This window comes from Python bivittatus, unplaced genomic scaffold (assembly GCF_059951505.1).
Source record: "Python bivittatus isolate LINGU-HERP-01145 unplaced genomic scaffold, Pbiv_v1 ctg000660_np1212, whole genome shotgun sequence".
NCBI lineage: Eukaryota > Metazoa > Chordata > Lepidosauria > Squamata > Pythonidae > Python > Python bivittatus.
The window spans coordinates 701,354-718,509 of NW_028277092.1; the positions used below are offsets into that span (position 1 = coordinate 701,354).

The window sequence follows — 17,156 nt, forward strand, 5'->3', positions numbered from 1 at the left end:
GCTGGGATATTTTCCTTATATGTTTACAATAAGTTTAAATCAAGAATCATGAAAGACTGTATAGGCAGAAGCCATTTTATAAAAGAAAAAGACTGGCTCTCGCCATTTGAAACCAACGGGCACCTCACGTAGCAAATCCCATGTAAAGGAAGATATATATCTCCCGCACAGAAAAACATATCTGTTTTAGCTCTAGGCAAAGAGACATGTGCTTAACTATAAATAAGGAGTCATCTGCTTTAACTCTAAGATAAGGAAACATTTGTTTGTAATAAGCTGACGCAGTCCGTTCCATTGATAACAATTGGCTAAATCTTTAAACTAAAAAAACCTATAAAAAGGGAGATGGAGAGGCAGTTCATTGAGGTTTCATCCAAAGCTACTGTACTTGACCACTTTGGGTGAATAAACCTATTTTCTTTGACTCCCACTGGTCATCTGACCAGAGTCTGATCCTTCTGACAGAGGCGTTCTCAGGCTCAGTAATGGAAGCTCAGCACAGACGTGCCCGCAAGCCCGAGCATGGTTCTTTGCTTGGCTTTAGGAGCAAAGATTCAAGATGAGACATGTACGCCTTCATCTTTCTTAATCACCCCTGCGATTTCTTCAGAATGTGTTCTTTGCTTCCTCCTGTTAAGGGGAAGTGAAGCCACAATTAAAGAGGAACTTTAATTACAATTAAAGAGGAACTAGAGAGAATTAAGGAGTCTTAGCTCTTCCCATTTCACGACAGCCATTAATCTAGAAAAAAACGACACCAGCAAGAGAAACCATGTGGCAGCTTTGGACCATGGTCCTCTTTCCTCTTCCAGGTGAGTTCTCAAGTCAGACAGGTTTCTTGGCCGGTTTCTCCGTCATAAGTCTCTCGGGAGAGGAAGGGAAGGGACGCGGGGGGGAGAGGGACAAATGCGCTTGCTGGGTGTGGCAGCCTAGGAGCACTTGTGACTCCCTCCAGCTTCGGTTCCTGTGACCAAGAGGAACTCTGACCAGGAAAGGGGTCCGTGGGGGTTTCTGTTCCCAGACGCTCGAAGGCAAACAGCAGCAGAAGCAAAACCAAAACCGAGCACCCGGGAAAACACAGATCGGGACAGGGTGGCAGGTCCTTGGCCAAAAGTGGGCCAAAGTGAATTTTGTAAGTGAAGCAAGTCAAGCTTTGAGAGTGTTCAAAGAATGCAGGGCTCTTGTGCAGAATTCGAAAAGGAAACAATTAATAACTGAACTAACCACGAGTACGCTTTTCTTAACCACGAGTACACTTTTCTTCCCCCAAATTTCCCAGCTTACAAGACTTTAAAAAAAAGAAAGAAAGAAAGAAAAAGAACGAGAAAGAGAAACTGAATGGTTGGATTCGCATAACATGCTTCATTTATGCTAAAAGCCCAGCCGCTGTATTTCCATCACATGCTACATCTGGTTAGAATTAAATGTGGGTTTTGCCCTTTTTTGTGCCCAAGCCAGGTGTGCAAATCCAGCTGGCTTGGTTAGTTTATAGTTCAGAGGATTGAAACCTCAAAAAATGGGTGAGTTCAATAACCAGGTTCAGCAAGGTGGGTCAGTCAGGCCCACGTGACTGCTCGTCCTTTCAAATGGTTGTGCAGACTGCCTGTATGAGTCTTCTCTGAGACATTCTGGAAAGATCATCGAATCGTAGAGTTCGAAGGACCTCAAAGATCATCTAGTCCAGTGATGGCGAACCTTTTGGGCTCAGCACGTCAAAAATTCGGAAAAATTCGCCTGACTTGACTCTGATGGTGTGTCACACCCCCCCCCAAAAGAGAAACCATTCTTTCCATATCCATCTATTTTTTAAAAAATACAATCGTGTGTGGTGCTATGTATTATACAAAGAAACGTCAAATCATTACAAAAATGAAATACGAGTAAAACAAACTCAGTTTCTTTGGTAACTCGAACAGGGAGAATAGTTGTTGGGTGTTGGTGAACGCTGGCGTGTCACCCAAAACGTTGTGGCGTGTCACCTTTGACACGCGTGTCGTAGGTTCGCCATCACTGATCTAGTCCAACTCTCTGTAGTGTGTGGGAAAACTAATTAAAGCATCCATGAGAGATCACTCTCCAGTCTGTTCTTAAAACCTCCACCGATGGAGAAACCACAACCGCCATAGGAAGACTGTGGTACAGACCTTACCATCAGGAAGCTTTTCCTTATATTTAAATGTCTAAGTAACTGCAAATTACACCCATTATTTCTGGTCGTAGTTTTCACGGCAAGGGAACATAGTTCTTGATCAGCCTCTCTTGGCACCCTCCTATGTACCAGAACACCAATATCAGGTCTCCCCACAGTCTTCTCTTCTCCAGGCCAAACGTCCCACGTTCCTTCGCCTCTCCTATAGGGCACGCCTGTGTCACCTTCGTCATCCTCCTATCAACTGTCCTAACCAGTTTGTGATCTTCAAGAAATGGGTGCCCCCAATCATACACAGCCCTCCAAGTGTGCTCTCACCAAGGCTGAAGAATAAGGACTCCACGTGTGTCCTTGACACGATGCTCCTTCTGATGCAGCCCAGAACTGTGTTAGCTCTTTGAGCAGCTGACTCCCACTGCTGGCTCATGTGCAGCTTGAAGTTAAGTCTCAGCAGGGCGAAGGGTTGGGGGAGCCCCGTGCTTTGCATGACTGCCAAAGAGCCGGGCCCTGCGGTGATGCAAGTGCGTTTCGGGTCACGTTGGGTGCATCCAGGGAGGCTGGACAGCCGTCTGTTGGCGAGACTTCAATTGGGGTTCTTGCGGGGAAGTCCCTGGTCTCAGTGGCTCCTCCCTGTTAGGTTTCCATGAACTAATTTTTTTCCCAGGGCACCTTGATCTGAACATCTCATCACTTGATTTTGTAGGTACTGCAGCCAGAACAAAATATTGTTTTTATGCTTCCCACTTTTTTCTTTAAATTGGAATAACCACTGAATATCCTGACCTGCAGAAACAATCTTTCAACTCCCACCGAAAGTAAATGTTAATTCCTCAATTGCTGACTTGTGTTTATATTAATCTGAGGAAAGGAGGTTGCTGAAGGAAGCAGAGGGCTGAATCTATTTATTGAAGGCGTTTATATCCCGCCTTTTCCCTGAAGGTATATGTGGAGAGGAGGGGTCTCCCTCAATTTCATCCTCCAAACAATTCTCTTACGTGCAGACTTTGTACATCACTGACGCATCGTCCTTTCGGGATGAGCCGCGTTATGCAAAGTGCAGAAAAACAGTAAAAAAATATAAGCCAAAAGAATGAAAGGCGTGAAGAAAAGAAAAAGGAAAGGAAAGATCAAATAAAACTAGTATACGTCGGTACCGTTCACTAGACCTCTCCATACCTTTCCATCGTCATAAACCACCCTTGCTTCTACACACCTATTTTTCACCTCTTTCTTTCTGAGGATCTCAACAAATCTCCATCCAGCCACAACTCTCTCCATCTTCCTCTTCCTCCCGACCCTCCATTCTTCTCCATAAATTTGTTTTACAATGTGATCCCCCTTTGCTCTCTCTATAGCAGGGTTCCTCAACCTTGGCAACGTTAAGACGGGTGGATTTCAACTCCCAGAATTCCCCAGCCAGCAAGGCTGGCTGGGGAATTCTGGGAGTTGAAGTCCACCCGTCTTAACGTTGCCAAGGTTGAGGAACCCTGCTCTATAGAACCACCTCAAGGTAGTTGCATCACTAAAGCATTAACACCCAAGTCCAAAACCCATTAAGATCGAGCTTTTCCCCCGGCATTAGGGGCCAGATGAGTGGAGTCCCCTCTTGGCTGCTTTGTTATGGGGCTTGGTCCCCATTTTCATGTTTATATAGTGCATGTTTTAATGTTATGTGATGTGGATTTTTTAGCTTATTGGCTGTTTGTTGTTGTATGCGCATGGTGTGAGTTGGGCAGCCTTGTAACTCTAGTAAATAGTAAATAAATAATATTGGCCCCAGAGGCACCAGACTCCCCATCCCACCTGACCTTTTAATAACACGTTTAGATGTTGTCGGTTCTTGTCATTTTGCATCCCTCTCTAGCTTTTTATTTCTAAGATTGCCTCTGGGTTCCACGCGAACCCCACAGATATTCTTAGAAAATGAAAATGGGGCTGGGGGCTGCAGTTAAGGTTGAGAAGATGGGCTGACAGACCATCGGGGGGTTAAGCAGGGCGGTGGGAAGCTGCCCAGTCTTACCCGTTGGCCACAATTACAGCCATTTTTTGAGAGCATCCACAACTGGAAAAGATGCAGCTGTGCAAAGCGCTGCATGAAAAATAGGTAACATATATAGAAATGATATCAAGGAACAATGAATACAACTGAAAGATGCTATAGAAAGTGGAGCAAGGAAGTTCTGATTTGAGCAAACGAGCATTAACATTAATCTTGTAGCTCTTCTTGTTAGCAAAATCAAGACTCCAAGTTCTGCAAAAACTCATTCTCGGGGGGGAGTAAGGCAGGTGGAGACCACTGCAGAGCGCAATGACTTTCTGCTCCCCAGCTTCCCGTGCTTTCAAGGAAAGATGTCAGGAGGGGACCAGGAGTGAGACCCCTGACCTGGAGGAAGGGTCGGAGAAGGAGCACTCCTTCCCCTGGGCCCAGAGAAGTTGGGTCCAGAGAAATTGTCCACCCTGCAAACTCTGTGTGCGGGTGTACAGCACCAGGACCAGAACCGACCTCCAAACCGTTTGAAACAGGGCAGCTGATTAACGCCGTACCTGCAGACCACACAGGCCCTGCCCTCCTCAGAATGGCAGGGACTTTGAGTGGCATTTTCTCACCACCCTGAAGCGGCCCTGTGTGTGCATCACGCGGCCTCTGGGTCTGGGAACTGCACCATCAGCCCGGAGACGCCAGGCCCCTCTGTCACCAGGCCTCGGCAGCATCTGGTTGCAGAGAAGGGGACACTCCTGGGGATAAACAGGGCCTGGGGCATCGGGGTCCCTACGGGTACCTCACCTGGCACCTGCAAGGCACTGTCCCCCAGATTTAACTTAATTCAATGTTCTATTTTATTGAGTAGTAATTGGGGTGGTCAGGAGAAAAATGCCCTACCAGGACCATCTGGGAGGGCCTCTGAGGAAGGGGGGGGCACCTGCCTTCTGCTAAAAATGTGCGACATTTGGGGCGTGTGGCAAATCATGGTTATGAAGAAATGACGTTTTTTATTAGGGCTTGCTGCACATTCAGTCATTACTGGTTGATTAAATGCTGCCCTAACCAGTAGTGTGTTTCAGCAGCCTGGTTAATCTGGATGTCTGAGATTTTAGGGGGATCCAATTTACCTTTCCAAACTACAGCTTTTGAACACCATCAAGACCCCTGAAAAATGGTTTAAAATGACATAGAGAGGAGATGTTCTATTTCTTGAGGATCATCAACGATGTCTTGCAGGGTGATTTTTTATTTTTCCAGCCCTTCACGGAGTGGAACATGGTTCCAAAGGGGGTTCAAACGGGTCTCTGCCAGAACTTCAAGACGGGTTCACCAGGAACAACGAGACGGTGCCAGAAAATGAGACCGGCGCCCCTTGGAGAGCAACGTGGGTGGTCAGCACAACCCCTCTTCCCATGACCCCGCAAAGCAGCCCGGACTACAAATCCAGTAAGTCTCAAGTGGAGGGGAGGGAGAGGAAAAAAATCCCAGCCCCTGGGCACGTCTCCGAACTAGGAGAGCAAACGCTGCCATGAGGCTTCTCTGAGGTTGCTCCCGATAGGCGCTCTGGCCTCCCTAATCACGCAGGAGTCAGAAGCAACGGCTTTTGTTTGGGACAGCTCCAGAGAGCCTCCATAGCCCTGCAGCCCCCATTTGAAGACCTCGCCATTTCAGCGGCAGCCTGTTCCACGGGCTGATAGCTTGTATTCTCAGGAAGTTCCTCCTGACCGCTAGCCAGAAATATCTCAACAATTCAGTGAAGTTCAACAAACGTGAGAAGTCTTTCCCGTTTCAGTAGTAGATCGTTTGGGTCTGTGTTGGTGGTGAAGCAAACAGAAATTCTTTCAAGGGCCGTCAACCTCCTCCTCCTCCTCCTCCTCTTGTCCCACGTCCGAACTCCAAGCGTGGCATCTTCCCCCACGTAAATCCAGCTTGGTTGGAAGCCTACAGACCCACCATTCCTATTTCCAAGTTTGAGAATATCTTCCTCCCTGATTTTTAAAGGAATCAAGGCTGCCACTTGAAATTCGTTTTAGCTTCCCCCCAGAGGAACTCCAAAATAACGCCAGTGGGGTATTGTCCTAAAAAGATACATTTCATACATCCAAAGATAAATCCTCTTTTCCTTTCTAATATTTTGTTCCACTTAGTTGCAGAGTGTGCTCACTTTGTCTGGTTGAGCTGGCGAAGCTCTCCGGGCCAGGTGGGGCAAGGGTTGCGTTTCAGCCGGCTTCTCACCCGGCCGGGGCTGGCTGGGGCTGAGCGAGGAGGACCGGCCCGAGGTCAGCCAGACGCTTCTGGGCCAAGGAGGACGCGACCCGAGTCTTCTCCTGCTCCGGGTCCAGCCCCTTCCCCACTAGACCCCCCGGCTCTTGGGCTGGGAGGGAGGGAGGGAGGGGGCCGGAGTCTCCCGGGGCGCTTCTGGGGCAGAGGGGGGACTCAAGCCTGGGTTCCCAGCTCCCAGCTCCCAGGCCAGCCCCTTCCCCAGTGGATCACACTGACTTTCCATGTCCAAACATAAATAGCACTGCACTGCACTGCACTGCATTGCATGCATTTATTTATACACTACCATAAATTATTTCTAGCGTTTGTGGGCAAGAACTACATTCAGATTAAGCTAGCCATAATTTTTATTCTGGGTTTAAAAAGAATTAAAAGCATGGCAGATATGTTTTCTTAAAAGATGCTACACGTTAGTACCAGTACAAATCTGTGAAGCTATTAAAAGTATATAACAATGTACATAATATAATGATACAATAATTAAGATAATTATATGTAATAAGCACAGGGAGAAAATTAAACCAAAAAGGAATTTCAACAGCCCTGATCAATTAAGAAAAAAAGAAAGGACAAAGGAAACACCTGGAAAAGAAAGTGCGGGGAGGGGAAAACATTAGCGCAAATACCAAACTATTCACATTTCACAATTTATACTGCCATCCTAGAGTTTCAAGCTATATTAATCCAGATTGTTAGGAATCAGATTTTAAACAGTGAATTAAATGCAATCGATATGGAATCGTATTATCTGATCTGGCCTCTCCTGCCGTGCAAAGCCATTTCAAAGTCTGAAAGTTAACAAATTTCATTCAGCCAACTTTTAGAGACTGGCACACAAACGTTGTTTTATAATCATTTTGTTCACAACAGTCCAAGCATGATATAGCCAAACTTTCAGAACTAGCCAGATGCAAGAAAGTTCTCAGGAGCGCAGAACTCCAAACAAGCCCCAATCAACAGATATATAAACTTCACATGCCAGCCAGCCAGCCACCCACCCAAAGATGCACGCAGACATGATGAACAGATACGCCCAACCTTTGCCAACCACCAAACTCCTCTTCCCCACATCTCCAGCATGGATGACGTTACCTAGCACATAATTTAAAAACTGCAATCCGAAAACCTAGCTCAGAGAACACTAACAAGACAACACACCAACGTTTTCTGCTACAACCAAAGTTCATCAATTAAGAATTTCCAGATTAAACAAAACGTTAACATCTTTGACATTTTTGACACTTCACATTTGACTTGACTTTTCTTTACTTAACTTTTAAGTAAAACGCTTAACTTTGACCCTTAACATTCTTCCTCTCTCTCTCATTTTACTTTTTAATATGAAAATTTATAGGCAATATTTGTCTGGTGCAGTACTTTCAACAATAGACAATGCAACACTGCTATACCCAGCAGAATGAAAAAGAAGCAAAGCATTTACTTATTGTTCATCCTTAGCCGTTTAGAATACAATTTAAAAACAAACAAGCAAACCATGGTTGAATGCCATCCTGATATTTTATATTCCAATGAGTGATAAATAAAGTCCAGGGTTTTATTGGGCTTCGGTGACTTTCAGACTTGCAAGATTCTGTCAAGGTAGCCTTACAATAAAGTAGAATTAGTTCAACTGGTCGTGTTTCCTGTCTGGTCTACCTGGTAAGGCTGACATCAATGTCACAAGTCTGAAAGTACAATTCTCCCGCCGTCTCTTTTACAGCCTGAGAAACTAGGGAGGGTCCCTTCTGAGCCTCTTTCTCCGCCCATTATGCAGCTGTGGGCTCTGCCCTCTCTTATCTGACCATTCCCTAGGTGTCAGCCTTACCAGGTAGACCAGGCAGGAAACATGACCAGATGAGCTAATTCTACTTTATTGTAAGGCCACGTTAACAGAATCTTGCAAGTCTGAAAGTACAAATCTCCTACCATCTCCTTTACAGTCTGAGAAGAAGTTAGGGAGGGTCCCTTCTGAGCCTCTTTCTCCGCCCATTATGCAGCTGTGGGCTCTGCCCTCTCTTATAGGACCGTTCCCTTGGCAGTGTCTCTTCACCCCATCTCCCAAGGTCTTTCCCACATGCCGTTACACTGGGGCTGATGAGAGTTAAAGTCCTTACTCCGACTTTCCCCAACCTGGTGCCCACCATTTGGGTTGGGGTTGCAACTTCCCTGTTGTGCTGGCTGGGTGGGTCATTCTGGGGGGAAGCTTCAAGAAATCATATTTCCTAAAGATGCTTAAACCACTCAGCCATTTTTGCTAGAAAAAGTAGGGTTTGGGGAACACTCCAGTTTACTTTGTTTTCCTTCTGTGTTCCCATAGATCCATCGAACACCAGTAAAGGTTTCTCGGCATCTTTTTATGCTAAATATCTCGTCCCATCTTTGATTGTTCTTGTAGTGCTGCTTGCACTCTTCTTAATGTACAGACGGAAGAGAGGAAGAGGTGAGAATTTATTGTTTGTTCTTCAGCAGGAATGCTCGTTTGCAGAACTCTGAGCTATTTATTATTCCCTAGATTTCACTCCAGGTTTTGAAGGGATGGCCTCCTTTGCTCTAAATCAGTGTTTTTCAACCTTGGCCGCTTTAAGATGGGTGGACTTCAACTCCCAGAATTCCCCAGCCAGCCTTGCTGGCTGGGGAATTCTGGGAGTTGAAGTCCACCCATCTTAAAGCGGCCAAGGTTGAAAAACACTGCTCTAAATTCAAGTGGGTAACAGCATCCTTCCTGCTCCAGCCACACCTTCTGAGAAATAATGCTGTTTTTTTCCTTGAATCACTGGGGTCACAATTGTGCAGGCACCAGCCCATTTGCCTTAAATGAAGACAACTTAAACTGAAAAGAAAAATCACACTTACCATTATCCCCTTCCCCTGGAAGCTGGACGTTTGAATATTTGATGGCAGAGCGTTCTGTTCCATCTCGGGAATTCATTCAGTGAGAGAGGTCTCCTGGCCAAGAAGGTAGACCAGTGTGTGCTGGACAATGCAGAAGGGGGCCAGTTCCTTGATCAAGAAACATCTGCGACTGATCGCCTTTTCCAAAGCTGAGGCTGATCCAGTTAGATGCTCTTCATCAAGGAAAGTAGGCCTCAGCTGCAAGTCAAATTCCACCAAGTTTATTTAAGGAGGGCACATTTGGCTATAAAGCTCCAAATCCTAAACATCTCAGTCTAGATTTGCTCAGGAATGCTTAACCAGGTAAGCAAAACAGCTGTCTTTACACAATATGCTAATCTGGGTTAGTGGAAGTGGGAGAGAGAGGGGCTGCTTGAGCATGTCAGCTCAGCCCAGCCCAGCCCGTTGAGCTAGCTTATGATTCAGCGCGTCCAATGGGTTAATTTAATAACCAGATTGTGTGAATGCAACCTTCAGTGTGGACACCTAAACAAGTCCACAGCTGCCTAGAGATTTTGCACAATCTGTTAAAGGCCTTGAAATAGAAACTCAGGAGGCAGGTGCTGTTTGGGGATGCTCTTGGTGGCCAACAAGTGATGTCTCACTCCCTTGCATGTCCTGCTTGGGGCCTCCTGCCAAATTGCTACAGACAGTCCTTGCTTAGTGGCTGCCTCATACAGCGACCATTTACAGTTATGACGGTGATGAAATTTTGTGACCCATCCTCGCATTTATGACCTTTGCAGGTCTGTAAAGCCAAGGAAAACTGAAGTCAGATCCTAAGCACAGTTGTGGTTTCACTTAGTGACCACTTTGCTTAACAACCGAGTGGCCAGTCCCAATGGTGATCGCTAAATGAGGACTCCCTATACCTTATTACCTTATTAGTGGCCAGTCCCAATTGTGGTCACTAAATGAGGACTCCCTATTACCCTATTCAAGGAATATTAGCTTGGTCAAAGTTTTCTTGCAGGCAGATCAGTTCTTCATGACTTCAGGAGGGAGGCATCCTGTCTTTCCAGGAAAGACCCCTGGTTGAAGTTTCAACGAATCAACCACCAGTCCTGGCAATGGGCAAGCAGCTGGGCAGGGGGCACACCAAATAAACAGAAAACTTGAGGAGCTACTGCTGTCCTCCTGCATTTGCCTCCCTTTGCCTAAGGACAGAGAGGGCCCTACCTGCTGTTGCTAGCAGTTGCACACCTGCAGCAGACGAGCCTGTCCACAAGCAGCACATTCTCTGTGGAATTCACACCTGCTTTCTCTTTCCAATAGAAATCCACAGCAGCATGGAGTCCATCAATGAATCTTCAGGTATGCCATCTTCATAACCGTGGCGCCTGTGAGCATCTCGTGAGAGCCACGCCTGGGCCACGTTCACATTTCTTGGGTGCCTAGATGTGAAGCCTGGTCTGGGGTGCTGTAAAGCAGGGGATTGTAAATCAGTGCTGGGGAGCTGATGGCCTTTCTCCCAACCTTGCTGACTTTCAACTTCCAGCAGCCCCAGCTGCTGGAATGGAATCCAAGGGTGGGGGATGCTGGTGTTGTGGTCCACCTCCAGATGTGTTACAACTACAAGTTCTCCGTCCTGAGCACAAACAGGGGCTAATTCTCATTGCAGAGTCCGACAACGAGGCATGTCCTTCAGTGGAACAGACAGCAGAAGTCAGCTTCCTTCACGAGGTAATGTAGTTAACACCGCGTGGGGGACAGAACCCAGCTTCCTTTCCCACCTTTGCCTGTCCTCTGCATCGCCCGAGAAATAAGCGTGGCTCATCTTCAGGGCAGGAGTGGCGGGTTGCAGGAGGGATGGACAGGACTCCCCCAACTCCCCACCTTGGCTAGGATGAGCCTTTCCTGAATGGCTGCTGCCCCCAGGACGGTGACCTAATTTACGTCCTGCTGCCTCGTCACATCTCTCTGCTGTATTTTTGTGCTGATGTACTTGCTGGAGTTGGTGGAGGAAGGTGCTGATATTCAGGGGCATCCTCAGCGGTCAAAAGTGTCAAGATGGTGACTGCGATCATGAATCAAAGCTCTACTTGGGTTGCACAAAAATGGGTGAAGCTTCAATCACATGGCTGGGCCTGCCATCTTGACTCTTTTGACCCCCTCCCTCTGCAGATACACCCTTGCATTTCTTTCCTCTTTGTGACCCCCGACCCTTTCCACCACCTCCCCCCCCCCGCCCCATAGTGCTTCTGATTCCCCATCTGGAAACTTCCCAAAGAGGAGCTTCTGCTGAAGTCCATCCATGCATTTCAGTGGAAGCAAGGAGGCTGCAGACACTGCTGAGATGGGGCCAGGAAAGATGGGTCTTTCACATACATACATACACACACACACACACACACACACACACACTCCTCAGCTATCTTGCTGTCCTTCACACAACAAACCTAGCTGGGTTGCTGAATTAGCAGATTTCTGGATTGGTGCAGTACATTATCCATACGTTAACCAAACAGGCTGAGTTCACACAATGTACTACGCCATAAGAAATGTTAACCAAGTTTGAAAGGGACCATCCCTGGCATGTTGGGCAAAAACAACTGCTGGATCTTTAATTGACCTGATCTAATACGTTGTACAAATCAATCAATCAATACTTGGACACCATGCTTGGTTCAAAGTACTTTCCTTCTTTGAACCCAGTAGATCAGTGTTTCTCAAACTTGGCCACTTTAAGATGGGTGGACTTTAACTCCCAGAATTCCCCAGCCAGCATGCTGGCTGGGGAATTCTGGAAGTTGAAGTCCACCCATCTTAAAGTGGCCAAGTTTGAAAAACACTGCAGTAGATCAATGAAATAGGAGAAAAAGGTCAGAAGCACCACTTCAAGTCTTGGCTCTCAGCCCCTTTGTAGATCATGGTTGGACAGTTTTTTTGTGGCTGCAAACCACTTCCTTTAAAACAATTTTTTCCCTTGAGAAGATGCTCAGTAAACTGCAGGAATGTCAGCTGGGCCAAACCTTTGCCTCCTCCTTTGCTATTTTTGCAGCATTTGGGGATGCAGGGGACTAAAACACAGGCACGGTTGCCTTTGACTTTAAAATTATACTGCTATAACTTGACTGTTTGCTCAGAAAGGCTGCTAACAGCCCCTGGAGATTTTAGAGATACCGATGGAGATACAGATGTTTGCTCTTCCTTGCAGGCCATTAAACCTCTCCCGGAGGAGAGCGCGTCCATCGCAGAAGCAGCAGCCATCAGCACGGAGGAAAATGTCTCCAATACACCGATCCAACTTCCAACTCAAGCATGATTTTCACTTCCGACTCTTGGTCACAGCCTTCTCCCCTGTGTTAAGGAGTCCAAGGCGGTGGGGCAGGGAAAGAGGGCTGGCCTCCCAGGGTAAGGAACCTTGGAATGCCCCCCCCCAGCATAAGGCAGCCCCCTGGCCTCCTGAGGCTCGCAAGACCCACGTGCCATCTCGCCCTCTTTCTCTAGGGAAGCAGAAAGTTCCCACGGCACCATCAAGCCATAAGTTACATCTGCCTTACATTACATCACTTCTCCTTAATTCCCACCGTGGTGATCCCAACTCTGTTTTCTTGCCAAGTGAATGATGCCCTTGGGGGCAAATTGCATTTTGCTCAGTCCATTGTGGAAACACGAGGGGGAGAAAAGCAATGTCATGACTGCGGTGTTTCTCTCGATTAGGAGTAGACAGAATGTGGTGACCAGGAGCTGCAGTGAAAATTTCCAAGGAGGGGGGAGATGGCTCAAAAGGAGGGGGGATGAACTGCACCTGAGAGCAATGGCAGAGAGACCTGGGGAGGGGGCACCTAGCCATTGCAGATTAGGTCGGCCAGGTGGGTGAGTGGCTGCAGTCCAACCGTGACCTTAAGATTGAACTGAAGCTCAGCCTGCGATCCTCACATTCTTGGTTCTTCACTGGCAGGTCAGTTGTTAACAAAACATCTATTAGCCAGGAATTAATCCTGAATGAAAGAACTGATGAATTATCAGAGACCTGGCTCAGGAGGGAGCCCTTGGGAGAACCTATGACCCAGCAGGCCAGGCTGGAGGGCAGGGAGGCGGCCTGGCTGTGGTCCACAGCAGAGCTCCATCCGCAGTTGACCGATGTTGAGCTTTGCTGTCTGGTCTGGGGGGCCAGGACTGTGCTGGGATACCACCGGTGAACCGCCCATCTCTTCTGGGACTCTGGGGTGGACTTCCCTAGACTTCTGGTCTTGGGTAATTCAAGTCAGGAGCTGCTCAGGATTGAACATTCACCATGATCAACCGTGGACCTCCCACGCCTGCTGCAAGGTTCGTATTGGATTTGGTATTCCGTCTGGCTTGAGCTGGAGATCTGCTTGGTGCAACTCCAGGATCACGAGAAGATCTCTTGTGGTCCGTGGCTACAAATGGAAGGACCCTCACAGCAATTAAGACTAATACAAAGGGGGGTCCTCTTTCAGGCCCACTTGGACTCCTACAGCAGGGAGGGCTTATTTTTCTGCTTCCGTTGCATCTGCACCAACAGACCAAGTGTGCAAGGTACATATTTAATGATGAACAATAAATACTTTGGGTCTTATTCTATCATTTTAGTGATTTCCTCCCCCCCCCCTTAAAATAATGGGAAAAAAGAGTGACTTTTGGAGGTGACTCTGGGGCTGCAGGCCTCTCTGGGAACCTGCATTGCCCACCTCTGCTTCCACAGTATCCAAGAACTGACAGATTTCTGAAGAGCAGAGAGATTAAAATGCAATGTATTTTGAACCCTGCTCAGAGAAATGTTTCCTTCTTCAGAGAAATGGTCCTGAAGAACCAACCAGTGCAAGTCATGATCGCCTGGCTGATCATTTTCTGGATAAAACAGCACATATCTTTTCTGGGTGGACAGGATCCAATGAGACGGCGGTGGTAGAGTCTTGCATTGGTAGCTGGGAGGATTTTGACTCCTGAGGAAACGGGCAGGATTCTCTGTGGCCACTTGCAGACTTGCCCGCTGTCCCTCCTGGCTAGTTAAGGCAGCAAGGAAGTGGACAATACCCTTTCTGGCAGGGGGTGATGCCACCCGCCTTGAAAGCGGCACTGGTCCACCAAGAGCAAGAGGCCTGCTTGGATCAGCTCACATTAGACAACAATCAGCTTATCTCCAACCTCCCTTGTGAGGAGGGTGGTGGAGAAAGTGGTGGGGCAACAGCTAGAGACAGCCCTGGAAGAAATGGGTTATCTAAACCCATGGCAGTCAGGAACAGACCTAGACACAAGACCAAAACTGCATTGGTCACTCTTACGGATGACTTGTGGCGAAACGTCACGATAGGAGCGTGACCATCCTATAGTCTTGCTCAACCTCTCAGCAGTTTTGATACTTTCGATTGCACTATCCTTCTGCACCACCTACAAGGGTTGGAAGTTGGAAGCACCATATCATAGCGGTTCCACTCTTTGAGTGGTTAAGTTGGTTGCCAGGGAGGAAGAGATTGGGCCCACGGGCCCTCCATTCTGGCGTGTCTCAGGTCTTGTTCCTCTCCCCTACCCTATTTCACATCTATGTGAAACTACTGGAAGAAGTCATCTACCGATTCTGGATGAAGTATCATCAGTCTGCAGATGACAGCCAGTTGTACGTGTCCACCCTGGTCTGAATGGAGGTTGGAATGGAAACCCTGACCTGGTCTTTGAAGGCTGTCATGGCCAGAATGACTCAGACTCAGTCTCAACACAAGAGCAAGGCTATTCTATTATTATTGTAAATAATAACAACAACAACAACATGAACATTTGGGGGAAATGGAATACGTAATTTTAAAATGGGGAAAAACAATACACAGAAAGGAGATCTGCAAGTATTATATAATTAACTATAACATTTCAACATTACAGTGATAAATCTGCATATTAGAATGTCTTATATTCGTTTGAAGGTTTAAGTCAACACTAAATCAGTATTTAAGTTGGGCTATTACACAACAATTAGCAACTATAGCCAATTGTACGTTATAGTTGAAACATTGACAACAATTTCTGCCTAATCTAGAAAAGTTAGCAAATAGATCATAAAAAGATTAAATATTATTGGGAAAAGACCCCAAGCTTTGGATCTACAAAAGTGGTTTTCACATTGAGTTAAATTCTATGTCAGATTTACTTTTCAGATATGAAGTTAGTTTTGACATGGATGAATACTCCCATAATTTAAGTTGCCATTCTTCAGAATTTCCAGCAAGAAGCATGAAAAATCTTAGCAGCTACTAGCAGAGACAAAGTCAGTTCTGAATGCTTTGCAAGGAATATAAGGAATGTAATAATATTTAATTAAAAATAGTCTGAAAAGAGAATGTGTTTAAAATCTTTTATACTGTGCATCATTTTCCAAAATGGTTGGGCTTTACAACATTGTCACCAAATATGAAAAAATGATCCAACCTGGTTGCTACATTTTCAACAATTTTAGAGAATTGCCTATTTTTGCCACCAATATTATAATAATATACCATTGATAGAGCATCTTATTCCAACTTTCTCTAATAGTAACTGTAAACTTGATGTTTTTCTTTCATGGATCCTCCCATTCTTGCACATTAATTGTTTTTTAAATTCTGCATCCATTTAATCATAGTGTTTGTTCATTTTCGGAATTGTACTTCACTGGGAACTTATAAATAAGCTCCAATAAATTATCCAAATTCTGTGTAATAAGTTCTTCAAATTCAATCAAATTTTGCAGTACTCCTCCCTGTTTTTGTAATTCTTTTTGGACTATACAACCTATTTGTAGATATTGAAACCAATGGGGTCATTCCAGCCATTCTGAAGAGAGAATCTCAAAATATTTCGGCTTTTTAAGTCTTGCAATCTCTATGGAAGGGGGACGCGGTGGCGCAGCGGCTTAATGACGCTGAAAGTTGCCGGCCAGAAATGGTCGACGCTTCAGTGGTTCGAGTCCAGCCTTCGCGTTAGCAGGGTGAGCTCCTGTTTCCTCCCCAGTTCCTGTAAACCCAACAGTTCAAAAACTCACGTGAGTAGATAAATGGGTACTCTCACGCCGGTGGGAGGAAAAATGCTGGCGGCGCCTTGCAAAAAAGGAGTCGGGAGCAGTTGCCGGTAAGCGCAAAAAACTGTGCATGCCCAAAAAGGGCGCGAAGCAACGGAAACCCCGCCTCCTGCGTTTGCCAGCTGGGCTCTGCCCTAGGAAGGAGGCCATGGCAAACCACTTCCGAAACAATTGCCTTGAAAACTGCAAGGACTCGTCCAAGCAGTCACTGCAGAGTCGGTAACGACTGAGCGCAGATAAAAAAAAAAAAAAAAAAAAAAAAAAAAAAAAAAAAATCTCTATGGATCATTGCCCCTGCACTGATCAAATATTTTTCTACATTATCTTTCATGAAAATATTTAATATCAAAGAGACAATTGATCTGAACCCATTCTTTCTTGTATTTATCTTATACTTTTAGAATGCTGCTTATTACTGAACGATCCCTTATCAGTTGTATTTTCCTATATGTATTAAATCAAAGATCTTTACGCAACACATCTGGAAGTTTTGTTTCTCCTACAAAAGCAACCCAGCCATGAAGTGTTGAAATCCACTTAAGCAACTAGCTTAGTAATAGGTGATATTGCCCAACATCTTTGTTGATTTTATTTTTCTCTTTTTCATATATATCACGTTTTTTTTTCTTTATAACTATTTGCATTTAGTTTCCAAATAATAAAAAATAAATTTAAAACATTGTAGCACCAATCTACCTTGGTCTTTCAAATCTTGTAAAATCTTGAGTCATACTCATTTCTTACTTTTCTAGTTTGTATAATCGGTAACATTCAAAATATATCTTAAATCTCTTAGGGACAAATCCAGTTTGATCAAGGCATAGCAATTCAGT

At 45.8% G+C, this 17,156-nt stretch overlaps 1 protein-coding gene across 1 annotated transcript; it reads left to right on the forward strand.

The window, feature by feature from the left end:
* Window positions 1-698: 698 nt before the first annotated feature.
* Window positions 699-16,128, forward strand: LOC148214518 (uncharacterized). Its single transcript, XM_088151143.1, has 6 exons — window positions 699-812; window positions 5,391-5,579; window positions 8,734-8,856; window positions 10,584-10,622; window positions 10,930-10,991; window positions 12,466-16,128. Exons 1-6 carry the CDS (start codon window positions 773-775, stop codon window positions 12,571-12,573), a joined length of 561 nt encoding a protein of 186 aa, XP_088007269.1. The 5' UTR covers window positions 699-772; the 3' UTR covers window positions 12,574-16,128.
* Window positions 16,129-17,156: the final 1,028 nt, after the last annotated feature.

Bases quoted from the DNA above. Each gene is read 5' to 3' on its own strand.
- LOC148214518 (XM_088151143.1), top strand. From the start codon at position 773: ATGTGGCAGCTTTGGACCATGGTCCTCTTTCCTCTTCCAG. The intron at 813-5,390 runs GTGAGTTCTCAA...TTATTTTTCCAG, and splicing joins GGTCCTCTTTCCTCTTCCAG to CCCTTCACGGAGTGGAACAT. The intron at 8,857-10,583 runs GTGAGAATTTAT...TCTTTCCAATAG, and splicing joins CAGACGGAAGAGAGGAAGAG to AAATCCACAGCAGCATGGAG.